This window comes from Cydia amplana, chromosome 19, assembly GCF_948474715.1.
Source record: "Cydia amplana chromosome 19, ilCydAmpl1.1, whole genome shotgun sequence".
Lineage (NCBI taxonomy): Eukaryota > Metazoa > Arthropoda > Insecta > Lepidoptera > Tortricidae > Cydia > Cydia amplana.
The window spans coordinates 4870106-4890396 of record NC_086087.1 but is presented as its reverse complement, the minus strand read 5'-3'; the positions used below and the strand labels follow the sequence as shown (position 1 = coordinate 4890396).

The window sequence follows — 20291 nt, the reverse complement described above, 5'->3', positions numbered from 1 at the left end:
ATGGCTTGCTGATTGTCGTGGCTTCCAACCTCCGTGAAGACCTGACATAGACCAACAGGCTGACTGGCTGACTGACATACATATTTGGAACTACGGACATTTAAATTCAAAATTAGACATGACAACGACCCGACAAAATAAGATCAGTTCACGACGGACAGCCACCAAGACCAGACAGACTGTTTACTGATATCTGATATATGTATCTTTTTTCTACTTCCATCATGTATTTAGTTTAAGAGTAGGTAGGTATTACTATTAGTTCATTTTTTTTTCTTTAATTTTTGCCGATCTTCCTGATAATTACACTTATACACAACTAATAGCAACGCGCTCTGGCTTCACACGGATTACACAAAACCTTCACAAATTATACATATAAACCTCCCTCAAGAATCACTCTATTGAGAAATGAAAATCCGTTCAGTAGTTTTTGAGATTATCGCGATACCATTAGGTTAGTCCATGGCGATACATACAAATAGTCAGACGCGGCGGCGGGGACTTTGTTTTATGTTATGAGGTGTAGTGATTGTGCTCTACATGTATCTTATTTAGATTTCTTTGCTAATCACTGTGTCGTCATTATCATTTATGGTCCTTATATCATTATCAGGGCTCTCACTCTCACTTTTACTTTTATTTTGATCTAGTTTAAAAAAACGTTAAGGCTGATATTCCAAACTGCAGTACTAATTATAAGCCTAAATCCACTACTTTCTTGTAAAAGCCGCCTTCTACGGTCGAGTTACCGCCTCACCTGTTCAACGTATTCGCGAATTCAAATTTAGAAAGTTAACTTTTTTATTCCATCACAAGTTGTACAAGGTTCGAGTGGCCAGTCGCGAGTTGTGTGCCAGTGTGTACACACGCACCAGCCTCCTAAAGGTTCCTCACGAGTGCACTCACGCCCGATTCGCGCGTCTATACGTGATTTAATTAGCCTAAGGATTTTCATAGACACGGTGAGTTTTTTGTTTACTTTTTTAATTGAGCAATAGAACTAATTGTTTACGTTGTAATTATAGCTGTTAAAAGACACGTCGTAGCGTCTTTATAGAATTTAGTCACGTAAGCGAAATACCGATGCCGTTAATTTTGCAAGAGCGTCCTGTCCTATTTCAAATGCAGGTCGGTTGATAATTGATCCCGTCTATTCATTCAACATACCGTTACTTAATTTATGTCGGTTGCAGTATTAGGTACACCTTTCATTGGAATTTCATAAAATCTCAGTATTTATTTCATGATTATAAATAAAAGTTAATTACACATACTAAGTGTTATAAGTAATGCTCAGCTCTACGGGTAGAGTACTTATAGTAAATAGTAAAGCTAGCTCGCGTGACATCTTAACGGTGAGAAAGTAAGAAAACTGAATGAATAACGCGACTTTCGTAATAATGTACGTTTATTTAAGTTTTTAGACACTTCGTCTGCCCACATGCGTGTCATTCTTACGTGTATATCATTAATTGGTAGGGATAAATACTATAACCATAATTTTAATAGGTCCAAACTAGGTACTAATTATGACTATTATGAGCCTCTTACTAAGTAGGTTTACAATAAAATTATGTAACTGCATAAATAAAAAAAAATAGCCAAACAAAATACATGCCTATTAAACAAGTATCTTTTTCTACTCCAGCACTTAAATGTGTCAATTAAATGACTGACAGTGATATCTAAAGCAATGTCATTTGAATGCTTTGTCTATAGGCTCATAAGATGACTGCTAGCAGTCATCTTATGAGTATAATACAACTGCTTTATTTTTTTTAAAGATACAAGTTCCGATCATCTTGATTGAAAGAGGTATGTTTTCATTTACAATAATAACTCTTTTTTTTTTTTTAATAATAACTCAATTTTTTTTAAATAATAACTCTTTTTTTTAATAATAACTCTTTTTTTTTAATAATAACTCTTTTTTTTTTAATAATCTCTTTTTTTTTTAATAATAACTTTTTTTTTTTTTTTTTTTTTTTTTTTTTTTTTTTTTGCTGCAGCTGTCATAGAAAAAGTAATGTATGCAACAGCTCATAATTGGTTCTTAAAATTCTCGGGTCTTTTTTTACAAAACTCGACTACGTCTCGTTTTGTAACTTCGACCCTTGAATTTTAAGAACCCTTATTATATCACTGTTGCATAAACTACTATTGTATACTTTGCATAACCTTTATGAAAATTATAAAGTTACATTGTAATAAGTGCTATAAATATGGTCAGCATATAATTTTTACATACTTAATGTGGTTCCTATAATTAACCTGAATAAATGCATTTTCGTATTTTTCGGACAATATGACTGGTTGTGCGTTGGGCACAAATGTTGCACTCTCGAGACATCGCAAGTAGGTACCAACCCTCACCGTGAGAAAGAAAAAAGAGAAAGAAAGAAAAATCTCAAATTGATTTGTAATTGCTAATGATGAGGATTTGATACGACCTGCTGTGCATTTCGCCCCTTTCAAGTTCCATACTAGGGCTTGTTATAATCCAACTTTGAATAAAATGCGAATAGTTTAATTGATATGATATTAGTATTCAATTTCTTGAAATTCTAATCCCAATAAGGCCTAGTTTTCCCTCTGGGTTGGAAGGTCAGATGGCAGTCGCTTTCGTAAAAACTAGTGCCTACGTCAATTCTTGGGATCAGTTGTCAAGCAGTCCCCAGGCTCCCATGAGCCGTGGCAAAATGCCGGGACAAAGGAGGAAGGCCTTATTTAAAAAGATTAGTATTCAATTTTCTTTTTAAATAAGGCCCCTAGTTTGCATCGTGATCAGCTAGCTGGAAACGTTGGCCCTTTGGCAAGAAGTGTAAGCTAGCACAGCCGACAATGTCCGCAAGTTAGGGCAGTTACATAGGCGATACTATCAGTTGTCACGAAACACCACCAGTTGCTCACCGGACAATGTCACCATTTGCATGTGCAAGCAAAACAAACAAATCTATGGATCAAGTTCGGACAACAAAAGAGCGATTCTAAATGATTGTGTGTACTAGGGTCTGTGCGGAAAGAGAAGAGTCGTGAAATGTATGGGGACCAATACATTCCACGACTCTTCTCTTTCCGCACAGACTTTAAATTAAAAGTCCAGGTAGAAAATTAGAATGCCGAAAGAGGGCTATTTTACTTACTATTTGCCATTCGGGCTATAGATATATAAATGGTAACTCCTTCCCAATTTTTTGTATTCAAAAGTTGGTACTAAACGGCTTCCAAATACGAAAATATATCGACAAAAAAATTATTTAACCATCGAACTTGCTTACAAAATTTCACAAGAATCGGTTGAAAATTGCGACCTGTTGAGGAAGATCCGGACATACGAAAGCATTTTTCCGAAGCTGAAACGAAAACCTTCGCAAACGCTCAATGGCAGGCATGGCGATCCCAAGGTCATAAGTCATAAAACAAACTGCCGGCCTAGCCAAGCTGATAATCGTTATCGCTTCAACAACGAAACGCTTTGTGTCTCTCTATCGCTCTTCCACATTAGTGCGACAGTGACAGTTGCGTTTCGATCGCTACGGAGCGTAAGCGATTGGCACGTTGGCTTCGCGGCCAGATCCGCTGAATATCACGTCGCCAGCGCTCGCATAATTAATGATAGACAGTCGGTACTCAGGCAGGTCGGAATCTGTGCCGATGATAAGGTCCGCCCGGTGCCGGTGACCCACTGGAGATAGATTTATTGAGATCGATCGCTCACTCATTCATCAGAAAATGCCTTCGCTTCGAACAAGGGCCGCAATAAATAATTGCTATCTCATCGGATTATTGATGTATTTGTTGGCATATTTTAATGAGGTTCAAGTAGGTACTTAGTCATATTCCGTTACTTCGTATAGGTAGGTACCTAAGTTTTGCTATAATGTTGAAAGTATTTTTAAGAATGGATATGGTATCTTAACCTTTTATTGTGTGTGTGTGTTGGTTAAAATTCATTGGGTTCCAACCTCGGCTGTGCCAAACGGCACGGCTGCTCTAAACAGAGCAGAAAATTTATTTATAGTTGGTCAAACCAATTTGTCAGTAAATAGGAACAAAAAAACTATAGGTACTCATCCTGTTCTTTTGGTTGCTAGTACTGTGGAAGACAATGTTAGTATGATTTTCTCTGGCTATGTTTGATATGAGACAGTCCTTTGACACACTATACATTTACTTCGTATATAAGTCTATATATATATAAGTAAGTAAGTAAATCTTTATTGCAAACCATGGTATTACATAGATGTTACAAATTATGTTAAGTTGCACATGGACCCCGGTGGGGTGTAGCAATTTTTCTTATAACTAGCTTACACATAATTATACAAACTAAACTTAACTACTTTCATAATGAAAGCACTAGGTAGGTACTTTTAATTTGTGAATCTATACAAATAGAGGCTACTCTGTAAAAAAATTATTAATTGTCTTCCATAAACTCTTTAACAGTATAATAGGTTTTCTTTATAAACGTGAAAGACCTGACTCCCTGACTGACTGACTTAAAACAACGCACAGCCCAAACCGCTGGGACTAGAAAGTCCAAATTTGGCAAGTAGGTTCCTTATAAGGTCTAGGCGTCCATTAAGAAAGGATTATTCAAAATTCTTAAAAAAAAAAAAACAAAATTAAAAAACTCTCCTGCGCGTGCTAAGCTGCGGGCAAAAGCTAGTGTTGCTATAATTTGGAAAGTAAGGATGGGTGTCTTAATAAAATTACTCAGTTTTTTCTGTGACTTCTGCTATAATTTCACTTATTTTTGATCAAAGAAAAACTTATAAATATGCTGGTATAGTCTGGTAAACCATACCTATTGCCAAACGGCATTTTGAAAGATGGACCTTTCGCGCCTACATTTTTCAACGAGTATTTTTGCCTCTACTAAGACAATTGGTTTTCCCATGTTTTTCCAGACTATATTTAACCCTTTACCAGGCAGACAGTTCAAAGATGGCAATCGAATGTCAGTCAATTAATGATCGAAAATAGAACACATGTTTGTAGTGCCGTATGTGGGAAATATATATCAGGGTTAACCAGTGACCTTCATCTTAGGCCAGTTGTTGCTCATGCCATCAGTTGACACTTAGGCTCAATCACCAGTCAGTCTTGTATTATAACAATTAACGCAGTTGCCGAAAGACATTTACCTACAACGGTTGTTCGGAAACCTGTACATACCTACATGTATTTGCATGTAAATAAAATCGGAGCTGAACTAAATTTAGCAGTTGATATGTCAGTATCCAGTTAGAACCATCTTCGTATCGTGGCCATTATGATAATTACTCTCGCCGATCGCGTAACCTGATGTAACGTAGGCGCGGCGCGTGAGTCGAGTCACGCAGCGACTTCAAATTTAGAACTGTGCGGTTGTATAGACATCAGGCGATTACGGGTTTGGGCGATTAGGCGTAATTCTGGAGTATACTTGCTGGTTGTAATAGGTACTTGCTGGTTCTTCGGAAAAACCGGATTAAAACACCTACCAATTTTAATAAATTGTTATAGACAAACCCGACTGGGTACTAAATTATGAAAAATTACAGAAATAAAATTATTCGCGCAAATTGTGCATGTATTTTTTACATACCTATACATACGAGTATTTGATGATTTTTGAATATCTGAATATGTTTTACTGTTATCCCATTCATTTGGGGCGGTGCATGTCTTTTCTTCCATACTTCTCTGTCGCTCGTCATCTTATCATTCAATCGTGTTCGATTCATTGTTATTTAACATTAATAATAGATTCGCTGTGAGTTTTTGGGGCGTTGTACCTAAAGAACCTTGCACTGATTATTTCAACCTCACGTGCTTAATTAATAATGATGTAGGTAATAGATATAGATATATCATAAGTTGGAAGCCAATTCAAGGGTCAATGTGCCCTTGTACCAAATTGATAATAACCATAACCTTGCAACAACCAAAACTACTACAGACTAATATAAGAACTTCCCTCACCATGAGTTTACGACTGTGTCAATTCAAACGCAGTGCATCTCGCCTGCACCAATGTCAGCACGTGAGATGCATTGTGAGCTAGTTTACGCAATCGCTAGCGAATATGATAATTTTAAACTCGTGGTAAGGGTACAAGTGCCGTTGCAATTGTATAAACAAAGGGACCGTTAACTACAATTTACAACCCATTTGATAGCCAGTGAAGGTAGTTAATATATTGGAAAGTATGCCAAATGAAGATTAAACTCACCGTAACTGCGGGCTACTTTGATCAATAACAATGTGACTATAGTTGGTCAAATCAATTTGTCAGTCATCGGCTAAGCATCATGCACTATTTGATAGAAAAGAGATATTCAGTCGTCTGTAGTAGAACGCTTTGCCTTTGACCCATATGAATGCGTACAGACGTTTATCTATAGACTTGATTGACCACTTGCCGTTGTTGAGGTACGGGCGCGCGCGCAGGTTGCGCTTTCTCGTAGAAAGCGAGTTATGTCAGATCATTACGAGGCTGCAAATAAACCCGCTAAAGGCCGATCTTAATTGTACAATAGTACAGTGCGATGATTCGTTAATCAAACGGAGTATGTTTTACTAACCTACTTACAAATGGCAATGAGAATGTGACACTGCCGGTACGACGACGTTAAATGTTTACACTTGTGCACTTTACTTGAAGGCACAAAATTTAAAAATATACTTCAACTGTAAATGAGCGTTTTTCAAAAAAAGTGTACATGTCATTCATGTCTTCAAAATATTGACTTCTTGGGCTCATTTTACTCAGAATCATTTGTACATTCACGCCTCATACATAAAAAATGTGTCCCAAAATTTTGTATGAAATTTTTTTTTCCAGTGCGTCACGTTCATACAAATAAAAAAAAATTTCATACAAGAATGTGACGATCAGGAAAGGAAATTTTTGGACACATTTTTTTATGTATGAGACGTGAATGTACAAATGATTCTGAGTAAAATGAGCCCCAGAAGTCAATATTTTGAAGACATGAATGAAATGTACACTTTTTTTGGAAAACGCTCAAATAGCCTAACGGATGTAACAAGAAGTTGAAAACGTTAATAAATAAGCAAGTACCTACAAAACACGACTAAGACTTCTATATACAGGGTGCTTCCTGTAACAGGAGCAATAAATTAAACTGAAGGCTGTACTCCTCAAACAGACCAACATTGGTTCAGCAACTTTTAAAAATTATGAATTCTTTAGACTTCCTCTTTTTCATACGAAATAAATATTGCCTTCAATGTACGCTGACATCAGTGTGTTTGACGTTGCTTGTCACGCTTTAAACATAACAAAATTTGCAATACATTGCGTCTTAGAATAAACTTTAAAGTGTAATAAAAATCAAAACATGAGTTATTTTCAAAAGTTGCTGAACAAATGTTGGTCAGTTTTAGGAGTACAGCCTACAGTTTAATTTATTGCTCCTGTTACAGGAAGCACCCTGTATATTACATAGATGCAGTGATAACAATCTATTGCCTTTTGAATTTCTCTTAAGCGTATCTGAATTGTTATAGTAACGGTGATATAAGATGATATAAGGCGAATACTTGTTTTCTTCGCATTGTCAGACCACCTTGTATATGCCCTACTCTGATCAAGTGTGTCATTTATCCGGCGTAAAAGAATATGCTTTTCTATATCATGGCTTGGTTACCGCAAAATTATCGCGTCCAACGAAGCAATGGACTTTTCATGGCATTTTGTAGAGTTCTGTTCCGAGTGGATGGAATATCATTCCAAAATAAATGACTCCGACTGTACTTGTCCTAATTCGTGAAAGAAGTTACACTGCACAGTGCATGTGTTCCGCTCCGCCGCCACCGTAACCCACTCTGAATTCGGCAAACGATTCCCGACCAGTTATTGCGCACGAGTGTACCTACGCAACACGGAAATTTATCGAGTTTTATATGCCTTTGTTAACCTAAACGAGGAAAACTTCAGAGTGCCTATAAAGATGGGTTTAAAGGTGCAAGGGAGATAATCGATGTCATGTGATAAATGATGAACCTATATACAGTCAGCAGCAGAAGTTACTAAGCGGGCGAGGTGTTCAAAATTACCTTGACTTAACACGCTCTTATTCTCTTAACAATAAAGTCGCGCCAAGATCATTTTGAACACCGGCCCGCTTGGCAACTTCTGCTGCTGACTGTACATCCCCTCTTAATCTTGTTTTTATAAAAGAATAGTTGAGTTAAAAGAAGTTGAGAAAACCAAGTTCAGGGTAAGTGGTAAATTAGAGTACCTAAATAACGTTAAATGTGGCCCCTCTCAGACCAGTATCCCTTGGAATTTCATTTATATTATTATTATAACTCGACTGTGCTTCGCACCACGAAAATTCAACAAAAAACCTATATCAAATAATGGTAGCACAATAAGGAAAAACTTAAGGAATGTTTTTACTATTAGGGTCGAAAGAGCTCGAAATTCGGAGTAGAAATAAAATACATAATAAATCACCGAATCAAATTCACATTTAAGAAGAGTGGCATTTTATTAAAGTAATGCTCGACTGAGTGAAAAATGTTATAATTATCCTAAAAAATAAAAACAACGTTTTTATGTAGCCTTGATAATAACTAAATAATAATATAGATCTTGACCGTTACATTTTTATTCAATCTACTGAGTACAACGACAAATCCCTATACACATTTATTTTTAGATCCATAATTCATCACTTACTACCTATTACAAAACAGCAGCACCTTATTAACACTAGTGACTATGAAAAACAGCTGAGTAACAATAAAGCAGCAATATGCAATTATGAGTTGTAGGTAATTATTATGCACAATGCAAGGTGGGCCAGCCGAGTCAGACATTCTTTATTGTAATGCTTAACCTTATGACACCGAATACGCGTTGGCACGTAGCTATACATTTACACGTAAAATGACTATAGTCAGTCTTACAGCTAGATTTTATGAGATTTAAAGAATATGTGCTTGCACAGAATCCATGACGCGTATTACGGCCACCTCACATTAGCGTCTCCCGAGCGTCGTCGTCTAGTCAACTCTATGGCTGCTGCTCGACGCAACGTTGGCGTAATGGCGCAGCGACGCTGACAAGACGCCGACGCTCAAAAGACGCTAGTGTAGGGTGGCTCTTACATCTACCCTTTGTTAAGTCACTCTCGAAAGGGGCAGGTGTTTCTTTCTTAATAATACTACCTAGTCTGTTCGGAAAGAAAAGAGTCGCGGAATGTATTGGGTCCCACACATTCCACGACTCTTCTCTCTCCGCACAGACTCTACAAATTACCTCAAATTAAATTTAAATCATTATTAAATGGAACAGTGTCGCTTTTGTTTTGTTTCGTTAGATTTTAAACCGAATCAAACTCGATTCTATTTTCTAATACCATTGATTCAAATTTGACTGTCAATTTTTCTTGCGCCGCTAGAGGTTATTATAGCTGTCGTGGTGCAGTGGGGGTGATTACACTGATTACTCACGAAGACTAAGCGTTTTTGACGTCCAAAATGTCCTTAAGCTACTCCTTAAACTTTATAATTAACTATTTCCACTAGTCAATCAAACAATATTATCTGTCGAACAACCGGAAAATCGGATGTTTCTGCGTTACTCCTAATTTATGTTAGGAGGGAAAAATGTTCAGCGCGAAATTGTGTGTTTCCTCGGCGAACAGGACGCTGCCCAAGGGCTCAGGAACAAGCCTCGTCGATTTCTTGTGAGATTTGGTTTAAGGACGCACGTAATGGGCACAATCATGCACAACGTAGTGTGTTTTTAGGGTTCCGTAGCCAAATGGCAAAAAACGGAACCCTTATAGATTCGTCATGTCTGTCTGTCTGTCCGTCTGTCCGTCTGTCTGTCCGTCCGTATGTCACAGCCACTTTTCTCCGAAACTATAAGAACTATACTGTTGCAACTTGGTAAGTAGATGTATTCTGTAAACCGCATTAAGATTTTCACACAAAAATAGAAAAAAAACAATAAATTTTTGGGGTTCCCCATACTTCGAACTGAAACTCAAAAATTTTTTTTTCATCAAACCCATACGTGTGGGGTATCTATGGATAGGTCTTCAAAAATGATATTGAGGTTTCTAATATCATTTTTTTCTAAACTGAATAGTTTGCGCGAGAGACACTTCCAAAGTGGTAAAATGTGTGTCCCCCCCCCTGTAACTTCTAAAATAACAGAATGATAAAACTAAAAAAAATACATGATGTACATTACCATGTAAACTTCCACCGAAAATTGGTTTGAACGAGATCTAGTAAGTAGTTTTTTTTTAATACGTCATAAATCGCCTAAATACGGAACCCTTCATGGGCGAGTCCGACTTGCACTTGGCCGCTTTTTTATGATATAAGAATCAAACGAGCAGATGAATCGCTTACCAGTTACCATGTCCATGGACGCCTGTAACACCAGAGGGGTTGTAAGTGCGTTGCCGGCCTTTTAGATGTACGCTCTTTTTTTTAAGGCTTGAGGTCCCGAAATACTGCGGGTGACAGTTCACTGGCAGGAAGTTTTTAAAGAAACGCACAGTGGACGCAATTCAAAGTTTACCATCGAAACTTTGAATGACTATGGTCACATAATAGATCTATATGGTGCCTGATTATCAAGAGCAAGTCATACCTAAACATTTAATCCCAGGTGTTATCAATCATACTTATTCATCTAGGTCAAAACTGTTTGCAAACGTTTTGTTTGTTTACCATAACGCCCTGATCCGTGGACAAATTTCATATATTGGCACTCACACTTAATGTAAATCAAGCATTCGAGGTACCTGGGAGGTACACAGTCAAATGTTTAATTTACGTATTTTGTATACACGTACGTATACGTATACCCATTACGTATTTTGTCTGGCATAAGATCAAAAATCAATTATTCAATATAGAGACTTATGTCAATGAGTTAAAATTAAATTTTGTGTAAGCACAGGTTTTAAGACGGCCCATATTGAATTTACGAGCAGGAAACTGCTTTGTTTATACTTTCTCGTGCCTTTCTCTGATAATGCATCCTGTTCTTGAGTAATGTGAACCAAGTTACGTGATGCTGAGATCCTTCAATCTGTCCTACTTTTGTTTATGGTCATTTGCTTCATGAGACGCGAACCAGACAAGTGTTTAAACTATAAATAGTAGCCATTTACCCGGTTTGCAAATTTAAATTATGATACGACAAAAAACCTTACTATAAATATGTTATTTCGAAAGACCTTTCTTTAGATTAGGTAGACAAGTAGCTAAGTTAAAAACGAAATTTCAAAAAGTGTACATTTGAAACGCCTAAATAATGTAGGTGTCATCATACCTCTAATCTAAATGATGAAGATTTACCATCGTAGGGAGACATATATAGGAGAGCAAGATTTAGTTTTGGGGTCATTTCTCCACTACCTACTCCATTTGGAGCCCTGTCGCTACCTTTATTTACATTATAAATCTGAATGAATCTGTTATTAATTAGTGGTGCAATAAAGAATAATATTTGTTTCAGAAGGTGGCGTGAGGGCGCGCTTCCAAGATGGCGGCGACCAAGTACTCGCACCCCTTCATGCAGGGGCTGAAGTCGCTGCCCCAGGAGTATGAGGAGGAGATACAGCAGACCAGAGAGTGGTGAGTACTTTACCATTGAATTAACCCTGTGAACGCCACGCCTACTCCTAACCTTGTCGGAATGAAGGTTGATATTGGGCGGTAGCCGCGCGCGTCAGTTGACGTCTTGGGCGGTAAAAGGGGTAATGACACTGTTGAAAGTATTGTTAAACAACCTTTCTCACAGACCAGTGGGCCTAACCAAGATGCCAATCGTTTGCGCCGTAGCAAACGTATCGCTAATGTCTCTCTGTCACACTAATACGGAAGAGTGATAGAGAGACATCCTCCTCCCATAATGAACGTGTCAAATAGACAGAAATAAAATGACCTCGAAGTTTGAACATTACAGTCAGCAGCTGAAGTTGCTAAGCGGGCGAGATGTTCAAAATTACCTTGACACGCTCTTTTTCTGTTAACAATAAAGTCGCGTCAAGATCATTTTGAACACCTGACCCGCTTAGCAACTTCTGTTGCTGACTGTACATAGTTCTTTTTATCGTGACGCGTCACGATCGGATACAGATGTAGTGCATAATTATTTTCCTTCGTATTTTCAGGGAAACTTACGAACATGTTTTGCTATTTCAGTCTTTCTCGACTCTCGGTACAAAAAGTACTCCCATTGACTGAACTAGCATGACAAATACGAACGTTTCCGAGAAAATACGAAGGCAATCAATTAGGCACTACATCTGTAGATCTGTACTACCGTTAGTAAGGGGCGCTTCGTGAGTAGATTACGATTGTGACTTACGACTTTGACTATAATTTCTGACTTTTGTATTGCTCCAATGCTGCTCGACTTTGACTATCATTTCTGACTTTTGTATTGCTCCAATGCTGCTCCAATGTCATGGGTCCCATCCCATTTGGCCTTCAAAACAAACCGGATTGACTGATACCATATTAATAGGTACATACTTGTTATCTAGCCTATTAAAGGTGAGCAAGGTGCACAGTGAATGATCTATAAATAGATAAATTTCTTTATTTTTACTTAAAATCTGGCAACAAGGCCCATAATGTACAAATACCTTAGAGACTAACATATACTTATAAGGTCACTGCGGGCAAGACCGTCTACAGGGCAAGTCCGTCAACACGTTATAACTTTTGAATTTGAAGGCGTATGCCGCTTTGGAGTCTAGTCGATTAATCAGTTTTGCGCGTTAGTTCCCTCACTCTAAAACAGATGGCGCTGTGACAACCAATTTCAGAGCAATCCGCCTAAATAAGTCACTTCGTGTTTTGAACTCGAAGTCATAGTTCGACAGCCGTTCGAAAAAAATTTATTAAAAATAGTTTTTGAAAAGATTGTGTATCAGAAAGTACCTACGTAAGTAGCATAAGAACCAGTTATCTTTATTCTGTGTTTAAAATATCAGAATTTGGCTTAGTTTTGTAATTATACGTCCCACCATTTATCACATTAAAATTTGACTAAGTTTGAAAGTCCGTCTATTATTTACAAGGCAAGTCCGTCATATCCGACTTTCGTTTTTAAATCAGAGATTACCAACTGTTTTTGCGATTTTAATATTATAACGATTTGATAAGGTATCGACAAATCCTCTTGACATTACGCATGATGTTAGTTTCCTAAATTTTCATCTCAGTAAATTAAAAGAAACGAGTAAAGTACATTTTAAAATTTCTATTGGTCTTTTATTTCGGAAATCCAAAAAATGATTACATGTAATTATTAGCCATAAAAGGTTTACCACCCCATTTTCGTAGTATATTTTATTATTATTAGACTTGCCTTTATATTAGAAAAATGGCGTTTATTTCGAATCAGAACCCTATATTAACAAGTTGAAAGTACACTTTTCATTGTCTTGATTCATTCTGTTTAGGAATTCGACTACGAACATATACGCACCCATAGATTGGCTGATATCATTACTAGACGGACTTCCCTTAAACTACAAGGGAAGTCCGTCTACTCGCCGATTTTTTAAAAATACTAATGTTTTTGCTTAATTTATGATTAAAACGATCTGTCACTCTGGCTAAACTATTAATTATTAAATTCTACATCGTATGCGATTACAAACGGTAACGTAGGTGAATAATTAACGCAACTAGATCACTCCAAAGTAGAAAAAAAATAAAGTATGCCGGTCTTGCCCGCAGTGACCTTATATATTTTATAAACTTAAACAAAAAACTATTTAGGTGACAAAACGGCGTGGCTCCGTTGAAAAGTCTGGTGGTCTTGTGTGTGTAAAGATTGAACATGCCGGAATGTTTCATAACAATATGATAATATCCTATTTTCAGTAAATAGGAAATTTTAGACAGTAAATCGAAGGAAGCGTTGCAACTGCAACTCATCCACTGCACCAATTTACACAACACAATTAGTGGAATGTTATTGATTTCAGCATCAATTGGACCGTGAAGTAATTATGTACCTAATACATAAGACACAATTATTTCTTTATACGTATACTTACGCGTATAATTCACCTTTTTAACAAAAGGTTATCCCCTAGCCCTAGCCCAAAAATACAAATGAATAAAGATAAATTTAAGGGTCAACGAGTATTAGATCCATTTAAGGTACCTAACTACAGATAAAAATTAGTTAATTAATCCAATTTTGTATTTTATCTACTAAAAAATGGTATATAGACGCAGATTTCAAAGGTCACGTCACGATAGCTAAAAAAATAATTAGATATAGGTAATATCTTTAATTTAACCAGATTGAACTAGATTGAATGATCTTCGCATTTGTTCATCTAATATATATAATCCCACCGACTATAAAATTAATTCAAACCTGTGTTTTATAGCTCAATTAATAAGTAGGTAGAGGTTTTGTTGGTTCGCAATACCAATGCACTATTATTAGTAGGTAATGTAGGTATGTAATTAAATGTAACAGACTCTTACATACATACTCGTACAATAAAAACATTGAACAATGCGTTATTATTAGTAAGATATTATTTTGCTAAATTACCTAATGGTTTGCTAATATAAATATATGTACAGTTTAGGAGTCACTCGGACCCGCCACGGAAAAGCCGCTTCCATACAATCTTGCGTTAATAAAAATGTTATACATAGGAAATAGAGCGAGTTAAAGTTTTGTATGTAATATTTCTAAGCGCTCTAATTTCTTTGTATTTCTAGCAACTAACCACAAAAAAGTAATAGACGCAATAACCCCGTAGAGTTGCATTTAAATTGGACCCTATTTTATCTCGGTTCTCTAGGTATTGCTGGTATAATTCCTAAACTAATTTCGCGTATAAAAATAGAATATCTCGCACCAGAGGCGACGTTTTATTACCAGAAATGCTTGCATTACCTACTTATCATAAATTTGTTTGTTGAGCTAGGAATAGGTACAGACAAAAATAACGCGATGTTCTGATGTTTTTGCTCGGCACAAAAAACTCGCATGCTATAAATTTGACTCAAGAAATGGTTCCTTGACTTAAATTGAGTAGGCACATACATGGACAGAAAAACAACGGATATAGGTACCTAATAACATAACTACGTAAGTATGTGTGCCAACAACTGGTTAACCCAGTGACTCACCGGCGGTGAGAATGAGGGTAAGGGTGGTCTTCCATTTATCAAAAAACTTGGTCCAATATGTAATATCTTTTACTTCTTCTGTGTATCTTTTGCAAATGTTTTAATATGTATCTTTTTGTGTTATCTGTCGTGGCATCACCGAATGGGCCCTACGGAAGACCAGCGCTGGCTTTATAGCTAGCATTATGCTGAGTTGGGTCCATTTCGTGATGCACACTTATTGTTCTCTTCTGTTCTTGCTGTTGTTGTCTGTACATGTTCGTACATGTTTTGTGAACGTCACGAATAAAAATCTTTTATCTTTATCTTTATTTGCGTCTCACACATTTTGCTTAATGTGTTTTACGATTATTGTGCATAAAAAATAGTCGCTCTCGCATTAATAACTGTCATTTTTTGCAGCCACTTGGTAGGTACGTGTGTATATGCAGATAATAACATAGCAGTTTTTCCTCAAGTAAAATATATGTTAAATTTGCTGAGTAATATACAGGGTGATATAAGAGACGTGGCTCATCATCATAATAAAACCTTGAAATACCTAGTTATTAGTTTTACAAGGGGGCAAAGTTGTTGTTTAACCGCTCGTGCTAATATTGATACCCGAGCAAGCGAAAGATTCCAAAATTGAACCACGAGCGGAGCGACGAGTGGTTCGTAAAATTGAATCTTGAGCGTTGCGAGGTTTTCCAAGCACGAGGGTTTAACAAAATTTGCCAACAAGAGAAACACAATTTTTTTCACGAAACCAACCCGAAGAAAATATTAACTGTAAGATATAAAACAAAATCAAACCAAATCAAAACAAAATGAATGTTATTAAATATTTATCGTTCAAAATCATCATTTAAAAGTCAAGTCCGTGCTTGTTTCTCAGGGTGAAGAGCCAGCCGCACCTGCCGTACATCTCAGACGAGTACCTCGTGCTGTTCCTGCACTCCAACTACTACAAGGTCAAGGAGACCAAGGAGACCATCGAGTACTACTTCACGCACCGCACCAACACGCCAGACCTCTTCACCAACCGCGACCCGCTCTCGCCTAGGAACCAACAGATATTGGATATTGCGTGAGTGGTTTTTTTATATTATGGAAAAATAAAACACCAATTCGGGCAATACTCGAACTTGCTACCTTGGTACGGCGTGACCGCTCTTAACCAACTGAGCTACCGAAACTTATTACCAGAGGCGTGTGAATCTTTCTATTGTAGTATCTGCTTGATAAAATATATGTAGTTTTTCGTGTTTTTACAAGAACAACCGCAGCCGCAGTTTCATCTTTTAGTGACAATGTCACCTTAATAGTGTAATATCAATTATCTATATTTAACTATAACCTGACTATAACTAGTTGCTAATACCTAGCAGAACAGGTAAATATAAATATCATATACTTACTTATAAATAAATAAGATGATAATAGGCATCCTTGCTTGTTTGCTTGTAGCATCAACACCAATAAATTGTTAGCCTATGGTGTGAAGTCAGGGCCCCTATTCGACATGTGCAACTGTCAAATTTCGCGTCATTTGAAATTCAACTGTTGAAGTTCATTTGAAGTTCATCAAGTGCTGAAGTTCATTTGGTAAAAACAATAATTTAACAAAAAACAACTTTGTTTTATTATTACTTTAAGGTTTATAATGGTTTGGTTTGGTTGTCACCTAACTGTGGATTGCTAATGTCAAATTTTGACAAGTAATGATTCCAAATGTAGACTTTTTTCTCTATGACCTTCGGCTCCATCTTGGAGTTTTTGACGTGCGAAAGGGTAATTTATAGCAAAGAGTAAAACTTTTTTTTTTCAGTACGTAAGTTTACATGAATTAATGACATCTTGTGAGCGATAGACTAACGAATGCGCTGTAGGCGATGCGGCGGCGAGTAGTGGAACTTACGTGACAATTTCCATCAATCAAAAAGGGACTACATTGCTGATGGTCGATAAAGGCTATTAATAATTGAATTTTAACAGCAAGAATGCCTTATTGACAAGCGATCTTTTTGTTGAACCCACACCTACACGTCAAATAATGCTTGCTCCACACATTCTCCTATAAACGCTCAAAATCGTAAAAAAATGAAACAATTTACTCATCACCTCTCTCAACTCAAGCTGCCTATTTCTAAACCACGTTAATAAACCACAAGTTGTACCTTAACACATTTCGTAAACCACATATTCAGAAAAGTCCGTATTTTATTACTAAGTGGAACATGAATAGCTTGTATTACTTTTTTGGCATAAAAATAATCTAAATTAGTCAAAATATTTTGACTAAATATTGCGCTACTGCTACCTACTATATAGGTACCTACTACCTTAGTAACTTGGTAACTTTGTCAGTCACCAACTATTTTGATGCTACCTACAAAGAGCATCAAAATAGTTGGTGACTGACAGGTTAGGCTCCGGTCTTGGTAAGTAATATAGTCAAATACAGTAGGTCATAAGACCTAACATTACTACCAAGACCTAAAAGTACCTATTGTTTAATATGTATCTACTCAGAGATGATTTTTAATTAAAGGAGATTAAATACATATATGTTATTCAACTACAAATAAAAAAATTAGATCTATTTCAGTTTACACATTTTTTTTCGTTTAATTTTAATAAAACATTAAAGTTTTTAAGCATTCAACTTTATTTAATTTTCTTCACTTTATTATTTTCTGATATTTAGGTAGGTATGGTGTTTCAGGTTGGTAACAGGAAATAAGAAAACCACACCTCTCCAAAAACTCTGCTGGTGATTCACATCTGTAAGTTTAAATATGAAACATGATAAAAACACTTAAATTAAAAACTTAATGTCTGGGAGACCGAGTTTTGCTCTGGAAACATATAATAACCCAAAAATGCGCGTTTTCCCAGAGATAAAACCTAGCTAGATCGATTTTGCGCCCCCGTAAACCTCCATATAGCAAATTTCATCTAAATCCGTTTAGAGCCGTTCCCGAGATCCCCGAAATATATATATATTATATAAATAAATAAATAAATATACAAGAATTGCTCGTTTAAAGGTATTAAAACTTATAAATAAATTATTAGCCCTAAATCCTGGTAGTGAGTGTAGTGACCTACCAAGTGCGGTAGGGTGCCCTTCTGCAGGCTGGCCGCTTGCCCCGCTGGATAAGAATGCTGATCCGCATCATCAAAAGCATACAGATATAAAGCGCTTTGACAGCTCCTCATAGAGGCAACGCGCGTTAGGCCGCACGCCATAAATCTAAGCTAAAGTCTTAAATTCGAGATCATGAACATGAAATATTGTTCGCTATAATATTAAAATCATAGGTATTAGACCTATGATTTTACTATTATAGCGAAAAGTTAGCAGGAGACGGCCGTGCCGTGGTCGTGATAGGTACAGCATGCGTGGACCAGACAAGCAAACCCTGAATTATGTCCCTACCTATTTTACTATACCTTTGTTCACCATTATGTTCACCTATGTATATTTGCTCTTCTTTCCAAGATAATCATCTTTTTCAAAATGTAACCCGTATAATCGGGCTGTATAATTGCCTCAATTTTTTTTACACAAAGTTGTATGTAATCTTAATTCGATAATTAATGATGTTTTACATATTTATCATATACTATTTTGCAAATTTTTCTTGGATATTACGTTGTTTATTTCGATTGACGATTACTATGACAGCGTTTTTTTTTCTTTTTTGGCATTTACTACAGTAGCCAGTGTCATGTCGATATAAAAACACTTTAAAAATGGAAAGGTTGAGTCCTCAATACAGTGACATTATAACTCAAACAAGAACCATCCAAAGGGGGGTGGGGGGAAATTTCGTTATCTGCCTCTCTATCACTCTTGCATACCTATACGAGCGAAATTTAATGGTGGCAGATAACGAAATTGGTATCGCGGCAGGCCCTCTTTAAACAAACCGCCTTGATTCATCAATGTTATATTTATTAGGAACAAACGTTGACTGCCGACTGTTCTATATATTATACTACTCTTTGCTGCCCACTTCTAGCGCTGGCGGTACACCGCGAAAATCAGTAAAATGCTGCAAATGGTGTTAAAGGTCTGAAAATCGGTACGATTGATCTTTAGGACATTTGAAACAATTTGACCCGAAGCGCCAACAAATAAAAAAAACGAGAGGAGTTATGACGTCATGTTTTTTTGTATGAAATAAAAAAAAATGTTTAGAAACCTATCGTGTATGGTATTAAACGAAAGGGCTTTCTGAGCCAATGCTAAAAATATATCACATAGTTACATTTCAGTCATTTTGTTTAAATTATAATTTATAATAAAAATAGTTTTCAAAACATACCAAGTTTGGGCTTCTCCAGATACAATACCATAATTTTTTTTGTATCTTCTAAACCGTGCGTCGTAGCGCAAAAATATTAAAATGTTCATTCCTCTGTAAGAAACCCTAATTCATATTAAAAAAAAAACACAAAAAAGAGATTAAAAAACACAAAAAAAAACTTTATAATGCTGTATCTCCTAAACCGTGCGTCGTAGCGCAAAAATAATCAAATTTTCGTTCCCCTTTAAGAAACCCCTAAGTAAGATTTAAAAAACACAAAAAAAGAAAAAAAAAAGAAAAAAAAAAGAAAAAGAGGAAGAAAAATATTTATAGGGCTGTATCTCCTAAACCGTGCGTCGTAGCGCAAAAATAATAAAATTTTCGTTCCCCTTAAGAATCCCACGCACTGAACAACCTATCACATTAGGACATGAAACAATCATCATCATCCATTTTTATTATTATTTCATTGCATTTCAAAGTAAGTGCTTGGTCGTAGAAAAAGTATTGTATGCAACGTTGTTTAACTGAGTCAAAAAATACTAGTGGCGTCTTTATTAACAATTTTCGGTTGTTGTTTGTTGTTATTGTTACTCACCACTCGCCTTTTTTGACCTCTCTTAAACAACAGTTGCATAAAATACTATTACATGTTCCTTTGGTAATATCTAAGCTTTAAGTAAGAAAAAGTTCTGATGAGTGGGGGGTGGAGAACTCGGGAAAGGGGGGACGTTAAAGGTGAGTTTTTTCGGTTAATTCTTTCTTAATTATTACATAGACAATTTTCACTACGACTTATAGATTCCGAGATATAAGCGACTTTCTGAA

The 20291-nt window shown here is 36.4% G+C and overlaps 1 protein-coding gene across 2 annotated transcripts in view; it reads left to right on the top strand.

The window, feature by feature from the left end:
• Positions 1–812: 812 nt before the first annotated feature.
• LOC134656939 (clavesin-1-like) overlaps positions 813–20291 on the top strand; it is a 35899-nt gene continuing 16420 nt past the window's right edge. Inside the window, exons 1-3 of one of the 2 annotated variants that reach the window (XM_063512494.1) lie at positions 813–965; positions 11507–11625; positions 16043–16234. In XM_063512494.1, coding sequence (XP_063368564.1) covers positions 11534–11625; positions 16043–16234 — 284 coding nt within the window. In that variant the 5' untranslated portion in view covers positions 813–965; positions 11507–11533. The remainder of the gene's footprint in view (positions 966–11506; positions 11626–16042; positions 16235–20291) is intronic. The other variant, XM_063512496.1, reaches the window with a different exon arrangement.